The sequence below is a fragment of the Xyrauchen texanus genome, chromosome 39 (genome assembly GCF_025860055.1).
Source record: "Xyrauchen texanus isolate HMW12.3.18 chromosome 39, RBS_HiC_50CHRs, whole genome shotgun sequence".
Classification (NCBI taxonomy): Eukaryota; Metazoa; Chordata; class Actinopteri; order Cypriniformes; family Catostomidae; genus Xyrauchen; species Xyrauchen texanus.
The window spans coordinates 30,358,293-30,372,636 of NC_068314.1; the positions used below are offsets into that span (position 1 = coordinate 30,358,293).

General features: G+C 38.3%; 1 protein-coding gene across 1 annotated transcript in view; it reads left to right on the forward strand.

Moving 5' to 3' along the window:
• Nucleotides 1-14,344, forward strand: part of LOC127632710 (synaptotagmin-6-like) — a 48,903-nt gene that overhangs the window by 27,193 nt on the left and 7,366 nt on the right. Inside the window, exons 2-3 of the mRNA XM_052111447.1 lie at nt 10,471-10,846; nt 11,556-12,132. Of these exons, the coding sequence (XP_051967407.1) occupies nt 10,471-10,846; nt 11,556-12,132 (953 nt within the window). The remainder of the gene's footprint in view (nt 1-10,470; nt 10,847-11,555; nt 12,133-14,344) is intronic.

Sequence of the window (14,344 nt, forward strand, 5' to 3'; positions counted from 1 at the left end):
ATACTGATAAGGTTAGTAAGTGCTTTCATCACATTAAAATCATGTTAACATGTATATTGTTTATATCATTTGGCTATACATTTGAAACAATGTGTATTTGAGTATTTATAGACTGGCCTACTATAATTCACTTACATTGTAAGTTCCAAGCTGTAACTGCTTTTTGAACAAAGCAGAGCAAATGGCAATTTGAATTATTTTTGGAGGTAATCAAAATTGTCATAAATTCTGTTGCTTGAACTTAACTTGTATTAAATCCGGAATATTCCTTTAAACTGTCTGATGGATTGAGATAGTATTGTCACATTACTCACTTTCTGTGTATAATATATTCAAAATTTTAATAAAAGTTTAATTTGTAATGTGGCTAAAAGGGCCAATGTGACATGTGGACAAAGTCTTGATTTAATCATGTGAAACAGCAATAAATTAGTCAAGTAAACCTTTTGCATTTTACAAGGGAAATATCATATACTATTATGATTTTTTTTTTTTTGTCATAACCGTGCAGCCCTAATGCATGTTTTCAGTGCATATAATGAGGTATTCAAATAAATAATATAAAATAATATAGTTCATACTGTAGATTTTGTCTATTCTTTACCTATTCTCATAATTATTCTCTGCAGCTCTTTTGTATCTATAACATTATCACTGATTTGTGTGGTTTGATAAATATAGTGGGCTGTGGTTGACTTCAAGAGCTCAACAGAGACATAACACCAGAGCAATAGCTGTAGTGTTGAAATGGGGTTTTATACACTAGGGGCACTGGATTACAAAGGGCTTTCGATGTAAGAGTGGTAATCGTAGGTTAGCCTGTGGTCATTACCGCTCTGCAATCAGAGTAATTGCTTGTCTGCAAATCGCTGCTAGAGTAGGGCAGGAAAGAAGAAGATTTTCCAATGTTGTCAACATGGTCACGAGGCCAGCAGCAGAGGGAAATATTATCAGCAGTGATTTTTATTTAATACACTCTGCTTTATGAGATCCTGCAAAAGAATGAAGACATCTTTCTTAGTTTTCCCTTCTTTTTTTCCACCATTAATGGTAGCATTCAGTGTTATTACAAACTGTATTAAGACTGCCAGTGGATCTGCAGGACGTAGGATCTTATTACCGTCATCAATTCACCCTGCAGTCTATTCATGCAGGGAATTCTTAGTCTTGAGGTGAATGGAACAAATGATTAAAAAGAGCAAATCATTGTAAAATACAAGCATAACTTTACAGTAAATAGTAAGTGATTTTAATGAAGCAGTTTTGAGTGTTATTATAGTGTTTATTTCTTGATTAGGTGTGCGTTTCGAGTGCAATTCTATTCATTATGTGGGCTAGTCCAATCAATGTTCTTTTTGCCAGCCCTGACCACAGCTAGCACAACCGTATACCAGAGGGACTTGTGAATGGCTGCAAGCTAATAGCAGAAGCACATAACTGGATTTCACCTCTCCTCATAGCTCCCAGAGCTTTGATGGGGCTCAGTAGTATTTGATACAGCTTATATTGAATCTTACAGGCTTTCTTAGAGGTGAAGAAGAAGTGTTAGGCCATAGAAAATTAATCAAATGCAACAAGAAAATTCTTAGATTCAGACAGGCTTGATCATTGAAAAAGTTGAATTTTCATATATTTATGTATTTAAAATCACAGAGGATGGTCTAGCCTTGAGGTTTTAGAATAAAATAAAGCACCCTTCATCTGCTGCGAAACATTCACATTCACTTCAATTTATCAAGTATAACATCAGTTATTTTGTATTCCAACAATTATGTTGTTCTGTTTAAACTGAGAGTGTTATGAAGGTGTGGGAATGCAGGAAGAGGCAGATTAAATAGAAAAGAACATAAACACAGGAACAAACTAAAGGGTCCACGATGGGAAAAATAAGCTAAAACACTGGGTAACAGGCTGAAGGGGTGCAGGTGTGGGGATCCACGAAAGGGCTGAGGAAACATACAGCGGGGAGCAGGTAGCGAACTTCCACGAAGGGTCGGGGAGCAGGTAGCACACATCCACGAGGGGTTGGAGAATCCTAGAACGAGCACAAATAAACAAGGAGCAGGGAACAAGGACAAGGAACATGTAAAGATATTAACGAATGTGAAAACGGTCAAGAAACGTCAACGATCGACAGGGGAAGGAGAAAACAGCGGGGTTTAAATGGACAGACACGGTGATAACAAAATGACGAACAGGTGCGGACAATAAAGCTGTGATAGCGCCGGGAAAGACGGGAAGTGAAGTTTACACACGGACAGTGAGACTCCGGGCGGACAACAGGGAAAACGTGACATGGAACAGGATCAATGATGGGTGAAACAGAAAACACGGTGCGGATAACATGAAACACGGTGCGGACGACACGAGACCGTGACAGAGAGCACTGTGGAATTACTTCAGATTATGGCTGCAACTAACGATTATTTTGATTATCAGCTAATGTAATGATTATTAGAACGATTATTCAACTATTTGGGCGATTATTGCAATGATTAATCATTAGCCCTTAACGGACTTTTCAACTTGTACCTTAACTTAAAAGGTTGTAATAAATGTGCTTATATATAACTAATAATAAAGAGGACAAAATAATATTTAAAAATACCTCTAAATGGTATTCATTGAATGAAAGGTGAAAAAATGACTTTAATTCAGTAAAAAAAAAAAATCACTAAAATCATATTCAAATAAGCAAGTGTTTTTGTCTTGTTTTTCATTTAAAAATATCTAAAAATCCTTAAAACAAGATACATTTACCTGAAGCAGCATATAAGATATTTCGACTTGCTTTCAGAGAATGTATCTTGAATATACAGTAAGTGTATTTTGTGTAAGTGTTTTTTTTTACTAGTTTATTCATCTGCCAGTGCCGTAAAGTCTAAATGTATTATATGTTGCTTCAGGTAAATGTATGTTGTTTTAAGTATTTTTAGATATTTTAAAATATTTAAATATTTAATATTATATTCAACATTCTCAGATAAAAAATATTCTTCTGCAATATAGCTACTAAAGTAAATGTACATTTTTAGATATTTATATTGAAAAACTACAACAAAACAACAACAAATCAAAAAAGTATTTAGTTGCAGTGTAGATAATGGCTGTTACGATCCCTGGTTGTCTGCCCTGTGTTTCTCGTGTCTATTGTCTTGAACTACAATTCCCATGATTCCCGGCCCTCATCACTGCCAGCACTTTGTCATTGTTCTCACCTGTGGTTAATTTCTGTTAGGAATCAGACAAGGGCAGACGAGGAGTGAGGATCTAAGTGCAGTTCTTTAATGAGGAAACAAACGGTGAAAAGGATAACTAAAAAATAACTAAACAATACAGGGAACAAACAAAACATCCACGAGGGGATAACAAAGTATAAACATGAAAAAACATCCACGGGGAGCACGGGCATGAGAAACATTGAAGACAACCACAACATTCAACAACCGACAATGAAAGAACAAACAATAGGGCTTAAATACACAGGGATGATGATGATTGAATTAACCACAGGTGAGAACAATGCCAAAGTGCTGGCAGTGATGAGGGCCGGGAATCATGGGAATTGTAGTTCAAGACAATAGACACGAGAAACACGGGGCAGACAACCAGGGATCGTAACAATGGCCACCCTCTCACTTATTAGTTCACATCGATCCATCTTTAACTCTCAAAAAACAAACTCTCTTCTTAATAAAGCTGCATTTCACCAATTTTCTTAACATTTACATTTATGCATTTGGCAGGCGCTTTTATCCAAAGCGACTTACAGAGACCTTATTGCAGGGACAATCCCCCCGGAGCAACCTGGAGTTAAGTGCCTTGCTCAAGGACACAATGGTGGTGGCTGTGGGGCTCAAACCAGCATCCTTCTGATTACCAGATTACCAGTTATGTGCTTAGACCACTACACCACCACCACTCTCCACCACTATCTTAACGCAAAGATACACAGCGTAACAAATATGTATTATGATTCACTTCGTGACGAGCCGTCACGTTATAACTGGAGCAAGGGTGTTCGAGGGGCGAGCTTGTCCGAGCCAGAGTGTACATCATCCGGGTTCAGTTTCAATCTTAGATTGGGTCACTTCACGCGACTCACAGAAGCGGCACTGAGTTTCAGAGTTTATACTTATTTACATGACCTGCTTCCTTATTATTTGAACTTAAATAAAGGATGCATTTAAGATATAATGGTGAGGTGTTTCCTTTAAAGACACTTTGACATGCAAGGTTTGCTTTGGTGGAACTGCAGCTGCTTCTCAGCTGAATTTCACAACGGGAGTGCTTCTGTATTTAGTTATTTTGTATTTTTTAATTATTTCCTCATACTTCGCGATCTACAACACCTGAAGCTGTTTGGAAAGTTTGGAGTGCATTTCCCACTCTGCTCCCACTCGAGCTGCAGTGTTGCTCTCGTGTGCCATCATTAGTTTCATATCTGATCTCATGTTACGTTTAAAGCTACATTTCCTCTAGCGGTTAAAAAATAAAACTCCATGCACCTTGCGGAAGGACGTTGTTTTGGTTGTGGTTTGGCTCTGCTCCTCTGTGCAGATGAATGTGGTTCGAGGCACCGGTGTACACATGAATACAAGACATCATATCAGAGCTAATGGACAAATAAATAATGAGAGAAATTTAAGTGCAGCGTAGTTCTAGTGGGAAGACTAGCAGCTGTACATCATCGCACCATTTGCTGGGTAATTCCCAGCCAATCACATGTAAGCTGTTGCTTTATAAGTCTGCTCACAGTCAAACACATTGCTGTTTCAGTGTGCTAACACGGCAACCTCCACCACCCCACCACCACCAGTTGAGTCACATCCTGCACGGGGGTAGGCTCCTCGCCTCTGCCTCCTATCTCCGGCAGGATATGACGGTTCCGAGGACAACTTCTTCGGACCGCCAGATGTGGCCTACGCCAAAGAGACATTACTTTTCTGTTTTATATTCATCAAATAAATGTCATCTTGTATTTCAATCAAGTCTGCAAGTCTTCCTGATAGAAAAGAAAAGATGGATATCCAAAAACATGCCACTGAGCAGATAAGTGTAGTGGTCTAAGCTGTTGTTTTGACATATTGGAAAAGTTTATGTTTTTAAATAAATGTTGATACAAAAGTTAAGCAACGTTTGTTAACATTAGACAGCACCGATTACAGTATAATTATTGTATTTCACTACACAGACACGTGTGTGTGTGTGTGTGTGTGTGTGTGTGTGTGTGTGTGTGTGTGTGTGTGTGTGTGTGTGTGTGTGTGTGAGCGTGTATTTATCACTTTGTGGGGACCAAATGTCCCCATAAGGATAGTAAAACCCGAAATGTTTGACCTTGTGGGGACATTTTGTCGGTCCCCATGAGGAAAACAGCTTATAAATCATACTAAACAATGTTTTTTGCAAATGTAAAAATGCAGAAAGTTTTCTGTGAGGGTTAGGTTTAGGGGTAGGGTTAGGTTTAGGGGATAGAATATAAAGTTTGTACAGTATAAAAACCATTATGTCTATGGAAAGTCCCCATAAAACATGGAAACGCAACGTGTGTGTGTGTGTGTGTGTGTGTGTGTGTGTGTGTTATTGCACAACTATACATAAACTATATCAATAAAATATCTTTCAACTGTTGAGCAAGAAAAAAGACATCTCTGGGTCACTTTTAAATCCTTTCAGTTGTCGCCACTTCTGAAAAGCCAAGCCGATGTTGATTCGGGTTTTATTACGGACTTCTTTTTGGTCGGTTTCTTTGTTTTTACAAGGTGATTCCCTGGATATTTTCCATTTTGAATGATCCATGGTACATTTTTCTCGTTCGTTGCAGCAAAAAACGTTCAGCTTCAGCTACTCCCACGCCACACACGCGCTACAGAAGCCGGATCTTATTTTCTCTGTGTATGGATATGACATGCACGGGCAAATGATGTATGTATGCAATTTCCCACAAAATCCATCCTGACAGCTCTAAAATATTTATAATATAATAGAATTGTTATAGGTTTATCAAAGTGTATTTGGGTAAAGACATGGTTTGGAAGATGGATTTTTTTTTGCACTCTCATTAATAACATTTTTATATTTTTTTACAAAAAAGTTACATAGTGTAGCTTTAAATGAAAACAAACAACTATTCAACAACGAACATTTTTGTCAAAAAATTTTTATTGTCGACGTTGTTGATAACGTGTAGTGTACCTGGCATAATTTCATGTTTACACCCAGACACAGTCTCAGAACTATAACAGAACTGTATTTGAGAGCAACACAACTGCTATTATATCACAAAGCCAATGGAACTAATTGGATAAACATGTTCAGCACTATTTTTATGATTACATAAAGGTTCAGGAGAGGTTGGCAAACCATGGCAGATTAATGAAAATTATAGCTTTGGTTGCAATTTTGTAGCTGTGACAGCAACACCATTAACAGTAGTGCTAAACCCCCTATTTTCTGAAGTAGTGAACTTAAAATAGTGGGAAATGTCTAATGGATAGGTTTCTATGGATACCAGGTTAGATTTGAAGACACTTGAAGAGAAGGAAAAAAAAAATGTGTATATATATATATATATATATATATATATATATATATATATATATATATATATATATATATATTTAAATTGGGGCTTTGGTTTCTCTCTGAAAATGGCACCAAACATGCCTTAATTAGATTTATTGGTCAAAGGAAATGCTCCACCAGACTCGGTTTGTTTCAACTTCATCTGGGAAAGCAACAAACACACACTAAAACCTCCATTTCTAAAAATAATTATAAGCTAAATTACTCTATATGTATTGATTGGTTTATAATGATATGTAGAAAAATACCCAATATTTGCATTCATGTAAGCGTGCCTACCTTTTGCATGTTGCACTAAGATTTTGGCTATGTTCACACCGCAGGTGGATGTGGCCCAAATCAGATTTTCTATTTAAATCCATTTAAAGTATCACTTACTTAATGTTTCTACAGTATATTACTTACGAACAAAACACATCATAAAATCAGAGGGCAGCAGGAAAAAGGTATTAAATATAAAGTAAGAAGAGTTCATTATAATTATTGCATTGACTTGCTTGCACTTTCATTTTAATGCAGTTTGAAGAATACATTAAAAAAGTGTTTTGTGTGTAATGTTGCATATACCTACCTCTGTCCAGTACATTTTTATGCACATATTTGACTATTTAAGTGTAACCCAAATTAATTGCTGAACACAATTCTTGAAGCCTTTTATGTTTGTGTATTTGTTAACTCAAAAAGATACTACTTGTAATTAAATGAGAAAAAGTCACATTAAATCTGACCTGGCTGTTCACACTGAAGATACATTGGAAAAATACATCAGATACTGTACATATCCGATTAATTTACACATATGTAAGTGGCCAAGATCAGATTTGATCATGTCAGATTCAATGCGCTTGTTCTTGTTCTTGCACTCCAGCTTGTGAGAGGTGAAGCTGTCAAAGCGTAAACAGTGTAATGGTTGTGTAACCTTGCATCACACCCATTAATATTTCATTTACGGCGGAACAGAGTCTGGCTGTCTGAGAGTCTAATACAGCTTTTGTCTGCTGATCTGCTGAGGTTCCAACTCGGGTCACCTATGAACTTAAGATCACTGATAATGTATTCAAATGTATAAATTTAATGCCACCAATGTTTTTTGCCAATAGAAAAACTTCTAAAGTCACTAATAAATTCTGAACAACCTCATCATTCACACAGCACAGACAAAATGAAGGGCTAAAATTGGACAGAGCACAGTACAGACAATAGATATTGCTTGAGACCAACTACGGAACTACCTCAATTGGTCTTTACGGAACTTGTTTATTCAAAAAACAAAACAATAAATGTGGTACCCAAATTAAGGCCTGATAGTGAAAGGCTGTGTTTGGTTCTGTTATTCTTTTTTCTAATTAATGGTAAGAAGTACCAATACCTATTTTACAAATAGGAGCCATAAGCTTACTCAAAACTCTTAATAATTTTCTTCTGTTGCATTCGATTTACTGGACAAGAGTGTACAGAATTCAGAAATGACAATGACACATCTGCAGAAGTGAAGAATTATTACATTTAAATCTCCTGCTAGCATATGTTGTATGTTTATTAATACAAATGAGCACATTTTCTCCACAAAGCCCCCCAAGTGGCCAGTTTCTTCATTTATTGCCACATTAATTATTTTGTCAAGTTGTTTATGTGCTTCCACACTCTCCCCAGTAGGAGAAACAAATTATTGTGAGAGTGTGAGTGAAATCTGAATTTAAATTGCTGCTGTCCCTGTTTGTTTTCTTGGTTGCTAGCCAAGTGTTCCATTAATTTTTTCATCTATTCAAATATATATTTGTTGCTGCTGAGCAGCACTGGCTGTTTCTTTGATATAGCCTCTGTGGGTCTCCTCTTGCAGAAAGTTGACCAATGACCTGCTCTGCTTATATGAAGAGGACTGTAATTACATTTAGCTCATTTGCTATTCCGTCTGGAGGTAGGGTGCACCTCATAGCTAATACAGTCTGTTTAAGGGTGCTGAGAAGTTTTGGTGGTCTAAGGATTTTGTCATTACCCTGTGATATTCACACCAGTGATGGGTTTAAGAGGTCCATTTAGAAGGCATAAGAGCCAATCCCAGTCACTACAAAGAAGCAAATAGCCATGGAAGACTGTGGATCACACTAAATCATAATTTCTACAACTGTGTTGTGGGTTGGCTTCTCACTGTGCAATGATTCATATTTATGTAACAAACTGTGGTATAGTGCTCTATGGTGCTTGACCAGAAACTCTATAAGAAATGGGCAGCACCTATTGCAATATCAGGACATGTATATGTTGTATATGAGTACATCACAGGCAAAAGCAAAAGATAAGTTGAAAGCTAGAGAAAGCATTCCTCAAAAGACAGGCACCTCTTTTATATTTGGATCCAAAATGCTGTTAAGGCAAACCGATGATTTCTCATATCCATTTTTGTAATGATGCAAGGGACGCTAAGCCATCAACAGTGCCTCTATAGGCTCTCTTTGAAGTTTAAGCTGCTATTTTTAAGGCACTTTTATAAAGAGCTGCTTGCTTTTGCTGATTTTCTCTGCAGCGCAGTGTTGTGGTAAAGATTCAAGATGACCTGTGTACTTCCTAATAGACATGTTTGCATAGTGTAAAAGCACTGCAATGAAGTAATACCTATGAAAAAAGTAATTTTGGTATCATATACAGTGGGGTCCAAAAAGACTGAGTCCACTAGTGAAAATTAATTCTTCTAGTTTCAGTTCTGTAAGTAAATATAAGTAAAATGTTGCTTTGAAAAATTACAATGTACAGGAATTTATTGACATTTGGTATGTCCCCTTTTGCTTTAAAGACACCACAAATTTGTACAAAATCTGATGGTCCATGTTATCCCAGCATGATTTGGGAATGTTCCAAAGAGCATCTTGTGTGCTTCTAGAAGCAAGGAAATCTGACCTTACAAAGGAGTTAATATAGTAACCAACAAATAGAGCAGAATCTTAAAAGAATGTTCCGGGTTCAATACAAGTTAGGCTCAATTGACAGCATTTGTGGCATAATGATGATTTCAACTTGTCCCTCGTTTATAAAAAAAAAAAAAAGGTTAAGGTTAAAGGAGCCAGTCCATAAAGCATAACATTGTCAATGTTAACATTAATTTATGTGATACAATCAGGGATTACTGGCGTTACAATATTTAAATAACAGGGTTTACCAGCATTACATTGTCATGATCAAGAAGTTTTAATATTGGTTAATCACTTAGCACAGGTAAGGTTAATAAGTGATTTATTACACTAAAACCATGCTAAAATACTACATCATATTATCACACTAAAATACTAAATACTTTATGATTATTTCAAATTTTAAAAACAGGGTTCCCACGCTCATGGACGACTTGGTTATATAAGTAAAAAAGGATTTCCATGCCTGAAAAAGTAATGGAAATTGGTTAAATCTAAAAGTAATGGAAATTTCTATAGTCAATGTAAATTTTTCTTCTTATTCTGTGCTCTGAAATATTTAATTGGCTGGAAATTGCTCTTTTTCAGTGAAATCGCAATACATTTTTCATGCTGTAATCTAAACGACTGGAAAGTTATGGAAAAAATCATAAAAATTAATCAGTCAGCAATCCTAGATTTTCAATGTGGTCTCCCTCCTTCGGACCCTACTGTATATTCTATTTTCTTTCAATATTTATATATATATATATATATATATATATATATATATAATTTTTTCTTTTTGTTTTCTTTTTTTTATTCATAACCACTAATAAGGTCAACATACAGAAATTTGAACCTATTATAAAAAAAACTTGTAACTGTTTAATTGAAATAATGAGACATACTGTCAAATGGTGTGCTATAAATCGCCTATTAGTCTGTTGAAAGCGTTTTTACCATGTCCACGTCTGTCCATGTTGCATCTTCTGTCCAGACATTTCTTTCAGTCTCCTGCTGCTTGTATTTGTGGTGTGTGGCTTGGTCCTGCTGGGTGTCATCAGCGTCGCCACCTGGAAGCTGTGCTGGGTGCCTAGGCACAGCAAAGTTCTTTCCTCCAGTGCCACCGCCCTTGCTCCCACCCGCCAACAGAGAGACCAACTCAGAGAAGGTCACGGTGACTACTATCTGTGCCTCAGAGACATCATGGCAGCAGACAAGCTGAAAGATCCTGGGAACTTTCTGGAGGCGGCAGTGAAGATTAGTCATACGTCGCCAGATATCCCTGCAGACGTGCAGCTGTCCATGAAGGATCATCTGCTGAGACGCACACGTATCTCACGGCAGACAACTGAACCGGCCTCCTCTAACAGGTCAGTGTTCTGGAAGAATGACAAAATGTTTTTTTGTCTGAAGACATTTAAGCCATCACAGTTTACTCTATATATATATATCGAGCAGTCTGAGGTTAGTTCCAGTCATTCGTAATTATGTGAATGCTTTAAATCTTGTAAATGTCAGACATAATTAGACCTGAAGAAGGTCTATGGCTTTGAAAGGCTGCAAGAAAGGTCAGGATATAGGAACCTAATGCCTAATTTAAACTTGTTAAGCATTGTGAAGCTGATTAAAAGCATAATGTATTTGTTGAGAATTGTATTGAACCCTACAGCATACAGTAGTTTAGTAGAAGATGCACATCTAGAAAAAATGCAGGTGCACAACTAAGTTAATGTTCATAGAAAATTAGAAACGCTGGCACACTGCTAACCATTACACTTTATTGACAACGTTCCGACCCAAATTGGGTCTTCATCGGGTCAAACAGACATATCATCTTTTTGGGTCAAAACATCAATAAATTGGAATGGTTAGCAGTGTGCCAGTGTTTCAAATTTTTCTATGAACCCTACAGCATAACCAGAACTCTATTTTGTCAAGCCTTTGAAATACACCACCAATTTGCATTAGCTCATGGGTTGTTATTCAAATGTAGATTAGCACCTGGTGTACCTTTTGTGGTAGAACCAATGCATGATATCAGGATAATTCAGCTGCCAAATTGTGTCTCATTGTTGCCAGGCATAGTTCCTTCAAGAAACACCTTCCCAGACAGATGCATCATGTCACCAGTCTGGACCGCGGGAGTGAATTTTTGGATATGGAGGACCAACCCACCTGCACCGCTGCCTCTCTTGGACGCATCCAACCGGAACTCTATAAACAGAGCACAATGGAGGCAGAGTCGTCATCCAAGAATGGCACAGCAAAAACATGTGGCAAGATCAACTTCTCCCTTAAGTATGATTATGAGGGAGAGCTTCTCCTTGTTACCATTCTCAAGGCTTTCGACCTACCTGCAAAAGATTTGTGCGGCAGCTCAGACCCTTATGTCAAGATATATCTGCTGCCTGACCGTAAGCGTAAATTCCAGACGCGTGTGCACCGCAAGACACTTAACCCCACATTTGACGAGACCTTCCAGTTCCCGGTCCCATACGAGGAGCTGGGATCTAGAAAGCTTCACTTGAGTGTGTTTGACTTTGACCGTTTCTCACGGCATGATATGATCGGAGAGGTCATACTAGATAACCTTTTTGAAGTTTCGGATCTCTCACAAGAAACATCCATCTGGAAAGACATTCAATACGCCACCAGTGTAAGACAATTTATCCTCTTTATTACTTAGTGATTCAAGACCCCACTGGTGATTTGTCACATTAATGTGATCCTAGTGATATGTTTTTAATTTAAGAGTCCACTTCCATTAAGTATTTCTCTGCAAACACAAACAATGAACAATTAGATGATCCATAGTCTATTTGTCCTGTGGGGTGAGATATGGTAATTTGTCTAAGCGGTAATTACCAAACAAGAGAAAATGTGCCATGTATATTAACAACTAAATCATGTTGGTAAGTAGAAGGCAATTTTGAGCCTACAATATTAAATCTTAACTTTAAATCTACAAAAGTTACTTTTTAAACAACAACAAAAAAGCATGTATTCCAATTTCCTTTTATTGGAATGTAGATCTTCCTTGGCTTTTCAAAGCAGAATTTAGTTGGATCCTGTTTAAGACAGAGTATTTAAAGTAATATTCAAGGTTCATTACAAGTTAAGCTCAATCTACAGTAATTGTGGCATAATGTTGATTACCACAAAAATGAATTTCGACGGCTGAAATCGAGGTCACAGTGAGGCACTGTAACGACTGTAGCAGTAACAGGCAGACGAAGATGATGTAGTGTGAAGAACGTCTAGGTTACTGTTGTAACCTCCATTCCCTGATGGAGGGAACGAGACGTTGTGTCGAGTGAAGCGACACTAGGGGACTTTCTTGAAGGCCTCAGTTCCCTCTGAACTTGAGAAAAGGCCAATGAGAATTTGGCAAACATAATTTTCATGTGGCTCCCCCGGACATACGGTTATAAGGGGATCATGCCTCTGTTCATTCAGGTTTTGCACTGAGTAGCTGAAAATAAGGTTCGGCCATTGCTGTGGCTCGGTTCAGCGTCGTGGTCAGGGGGATACAACGTCTCTTTCCCTCCACCAGGGAATGGAGGTTACAACAGTAACCTAGACGTTCCCCGTCTGTCACTCACTTCGACGTTGTGTCGAGAGAAGCGACACTAGAGGTCCCTATCCAGTCACGCCATGTGCTGAACCGTGTACGTGCACTGCTGATGTAGGTGTGGGCAGGCTGTTCCATAAATCGTCATCAAATATTTAGGTTCCCGGCATCCCGAAGGGGGGAACAAAGCGCTGTGCCAAGCATGGGAGCAGGCCGCGCCAACCGCGCCTTTTCTCTCTCTATGTTTCTCCCATAGACTTAAAGCGGCTGGGCCATCTTAACGCTATCACATGCATCAGGGAAGGCGTTTTTTCTCCAACTCCTATTCTTTCAGTGAGAAAAGACCGTGGAGACCACCACCTGCCCAGGCTGGGGGGAGGTAAAGAGTGGCGAAATACGTCACATGTGTTTTCAGGCTGTGATAGGCCAAAGCGATGGCGTCAACAACCCAGTGGGAATGCCTCTGTTTGGAGACAGTGTTCCCTTTCCACTGTCCACCAAAGCACACAAAGTGCTGTTCAGAACAGCACTTGCGGTCCACATAGGTACGCAAAGCACACACCGGACACAGCAACGAAGAGGCTTCAAGAAAGTCCCCTAGTGTTGCTTCACTCGACACAACTTCGAAGCGAGCGACAGACGGAGAAACCAAGGGCAGTTTATTTATGTGTAATCCAAAACTGTAAATCAAACAAGACTAATAAACATGGTGGAACAAGACAATAAACCAATAAGAACAACACAGATGAACAAGAGGGAAACAGGATAATCACAAGACTAGACAAGGAAGAGAACACATTTCAAAATAAAAGACCTGAAAACATGAACAAGCAAGAGAGTCCGGAGAGTAGCCGAAGGATCGAAGGGCCAGGGTGAAGCCGAAGGCACAGAGGACCAAGGTGGAGCTGGGGGATCGGAAGACTGAGGTGGAGCCGGTGGGGCTGAGGTGGAGCTGTAGGGATGGAGGTCCCTGGTGGAGTCGAAGGATTAGAGGGCCAAGGTGTAGCTGGAGGATCAGAGAGCCTCAACATTACACCAGCAATACTTGACAAACGACTTGAGACCATGAGGGCTATAAATACACAGACTAGATAAACATGTGACAATGAAAATCAAATAACAAGACGAAACTAATAACAAGACTACTAAAACATGAACCAATGAAAGACAAGACTAATAAACATGGTGGAACAAGATGAGAACAATGAGAACAACACACATGAACAAGAGAGAAACAGGATAATTACAAGACTAGACAAGGAAGAGAACACATTTCAAAATAAAATACCTGAAAACA